At 30.8% G+C, this 3570-nt stretch overlaps 1 protein-coding gene across 1 annotated transcript in view; it reads right to left on the reverse strand.

Annotated features, from left to right (window-relative positions):
- LOC107724617 (BSD domain-containing protein 1) overlaps nucleotides 1-1237 on the reverse strand; it is a 9095-nt gene extending 7858 nt beyond the window's left edge. Inside the window, exon 1 of the mRNA XM_016533611.1 lies at nucleotides 1150-1237. Within this exon, the coding sequence (XP_016389097.1) occupies nucleotides 1150-1160 (11 nt within the window). The 5' untranslated portion in view covers nucleotides 1161-1237. The remainder of the gene's footprint in view (nucleotides 1-1149) is intronic.
- Nucleotides 1238-3570: the final 2333 nt, after the last annotated feature.

Below are 3570 nucleotides of genomic sequence, written 5' to 3' on the forward strand. Positions count from 1 at the left end.
TGAAATAATATATATATATATTGAATGTATTTATATATAGGCCTATGTACATGTATATGTGTGTGGCTGTACATACACATATGTAGTTGTTTTTTGGTGTTTGGCTTAGTGTTATGTTAGAATCATTATTATACTCATACCTTTTGTTATTTTAATATTTTGAATTGTTTTTAGCTTTATTTTTTTTTTGTTTTCATTTAAATGTTTAGTTTTGAAATGTTGTATGCATTTGTCATTTTTATTTAATTTCTTTTATTTTCTTAAATGTGTATATATATAGTATTTATAGAGTTTTAGCTTTTAGTTTTAATTACTTTTTCTTATTTGTAAGTCGCTTTGGATAAAAGCGTCTGCTAAATGACTAAAAGTAAAAGTAAAAGTAAAGTAGTAACTATCACAAATGATACATGCGGGTAACTTCTGTTACGCAGTATCCTTAGATCTCTATAACTTAAAAAAACAACAACATATGCCTGTGTTGTAATTTAAGGAAGCATTTCTCTTTCTAAAGAACTGTCCTCTGGTCAAACTCTGGCTCTTAAACTTCATTAATTATAACTTGATTATTTACACACTGTCAAGAAAATAAACAATGTTATATCATCGTAACTATAATTCTTAAAAAAATCTTTTTTTTTTAGATTTGATCTCCGGCATATTTGATATAGATATTAAAAAGTACAGCATAGGAATGAGACATATAATCGATCATCAATAAATCATAATGTGTGTGAATAGTCTGATCACTCCAGCTGTCCACACTGGCAGTCTGGAACAATCTGTGACATACGAGCTTTATGAGTCCTTCATTTCAATATCTGACCATGCCATGTCAGCCCTTTACTGTGATATACATGATCTATGCCCTGTCTATGTTATATTAGATGGGTTTATATGAATATTACAATTAATAACGATGGCTGTAACATGTGTGTTTTTGTTCATGACTCTGTGATATTTTTGTAAACAAACCCGTCTGACTTCCTCCTTCACATCCGCCAATAAAATTCATCATTTAAAAAGGTCACAAACATCTCTTTAATGCGGATGTGCACTCTTTAGAGTTAAATTAATGTTGCTAAATGACAACATATTATTTATGTCGTGCATTAAAACGACAAAGTGAACATTTATGTGCTGTAAACTCACCCGTCCGCCATCTTCAGCGCATGACGACACCAGTTTGGCCTGAACTCTGACCTCACCAGCGCGTCAAAATAATATTCATAAACACCGCGTTAAACAAAGTGAGGATAATTTATTAATTAGTTTAAGAGGGATATAAACCAGTAACTTGCGCTAAAAGAGAAAATGTGCATAAAATAGTTAGTTTTTCATATTACACTGCGTAGTACGGCAACCGCAAAGGATCAAGATTTGTGATGAAACGCGAAAGTGTCTGTCATTACACTGACGGCCTGTAGGCGGCCGCCAAAAGCAATAATCACACAGCACAATAAACTAATTTATGGATTAAATAAATGCTGTAAAGTACACTTGGTATGCCTATATTATATGTGTGTGTCAGAAAAAAAAAATTATCTGACAAATATTTGACTTTATATTTCATGAAATTTAAGAACTGTAAATAATGACGATTAATTTATATACTTGTAAAATGAATAAAAAATGTCTGACTAAATAAATAAATATTTATGTAAGTGCTGTAAAGTAGCTACTATTTGCATATTTCCTAAACCTATATTTCTCATCTTTAGAACTATTTTTTAAAATGTATAGAATATTTTATCTGACAAATATTTGACTTTATATTTAATGAAATTAAAGAACTTTAAATAAATAAATGTATATAGTATATATTAGTGTGTGTGTGTGTGTGTGTGTGTGTGTGTGTGTATACTATTTATACTATATATTATTTAGATAAATAAATAGGATGATGAGAAAACATTCTAGATTTTAAACGATATATAATAGCTTTAAACTTTTTTTCCCTTTGTTTCTCTTTTTTAAAAGTATGTTGAAATGTTAAATTTACTAGAATTTTGGGCTTCATTTGGTCAAAATCAGGATCTTAGTTAGCTGTCTCATAGTTTAGAGGACTGGGAAAAAAATCATAAATGGCATAAAGTCTCATGGGAGAGAGTTTGTCTCGTCACTTTGTTACACATAATCAAGAAATGAATTTGCTCATAATGGAATTGACACGAGGAGTTTATCACCTCATTAGAATTCAGAACAGCCCATATGGATTGAGTCTTAATGGGAGTGCTTAACTACACACCCGAGGCCCCGGACCCCTCACGTTATATTCACGTGTGAGCCCCGTCTCAGCTGTGTTTTGCTTGTCACTGAGCACTGAGCAGCTGACAGGAAGTGAGGTTTAACAGGATGTCACCGGGTCAGCGTTGCCGTCGGGTGAGCACTGCCTCTCTCTTAATTGAAGCCTCCCTGAGCAATATGTGCGTGTGTTCCACAATATGTCCCCCAAATGCTCCCCAATCGCACTAATTGGGACCTTTGGTTCACTAATTAACTCTGTCAGTCTGAATCAGGGGCCGCAGAAGGCGTTTTCATGTATTGATTAGATGATCCCGCTATGTCACATTCAGAACAGATTGCAGAAGTATCATTGGGTACCAAAAACACAAGAAGAGAGAATGAGATTTCATGTAACCACTTACAGGCTGGATGGTTCAATCTCAGACAGATTTAATCTGTCTGTTACAATTTTAGCAACAAATACAGTTAATACACTGGAGGAAAAAAGGGTAAATGAAAATTCTATACAATTCTGTCATCGTTTACTTTAGCTTATGTTGTTCCAAACATGTATGACTTCTATATATACAAAACAAAACAAAAACAGCAAAAAAGTTTATATTCGTCTATCACAGTCTATCACAGTCTCCATAAAAATATTTTAAAAATTAATACAATTGTTTTCAACATTGATAACAATATGAAATGTTTCTTGAGCAGCAAATCAGCTTATCAGAATGATTTCTGAAGGATCGTGTGACACTGAAGACTGGAACAATGATGCTGTAAATTCAGTTTTGCATTACAGGAATAAATTACATTTTGAAATTTTCGTTTTAAATTGCAATAATATTTCACAATTAAATGCATTATCTCAAATGAATTTATTTGATCAAAAATACAGTAAAAAATAATAATATTGCACACTGCATGCAGCTATGGCAACCAAAATACTTGAAAAAAAACATTTAAAAAAATTCTTACAAAAAAATCTGTGTATGTATAAAAGTCATTTTAACTTGTAATGGTATTTCACAATTTTACAGTATTTTCTTTTTTTATTTGATCAAAAATACAGTAAAAAAAAAAAAAACATTGAATGCTGCATGCAGCCTTTTTGAGCATAAGAGACTTCTTCCAAAAACATTGAGAAAAAAATATAGAAAAATCTATAAGTTATTTTAAATGTAATAATATTTCAAAAGATTACAGTTTTTACTGTAATTTTGAACAAATATGCATTTATTTGATCAAAAATACAGTACAAATGTTATATTCCATGAGGCTTTTGAGAACATAAGAGACTTCTTTCAAAAACATTAGAATATATATATATATATATATATA

Source organism: Sinocyclocheilus rhinocerous, unplaced genomic scaffold (assembly GCF_001515625.1).
Source record: "Sinocyclocheilus rhinocerous isolate Xijiao unplaced genomic scaffold, SAMN03320098_v1.1 scaffold304, whole genome shotgun sequence".
Classification (NCBI taxonomy): Eukaryota; Metazoa; Chordata; class Actinopteri; order Cypriniformes; family Cyprinidae; genus Sinocyclocheilus; species Sinocyclocheilus rhinocerous.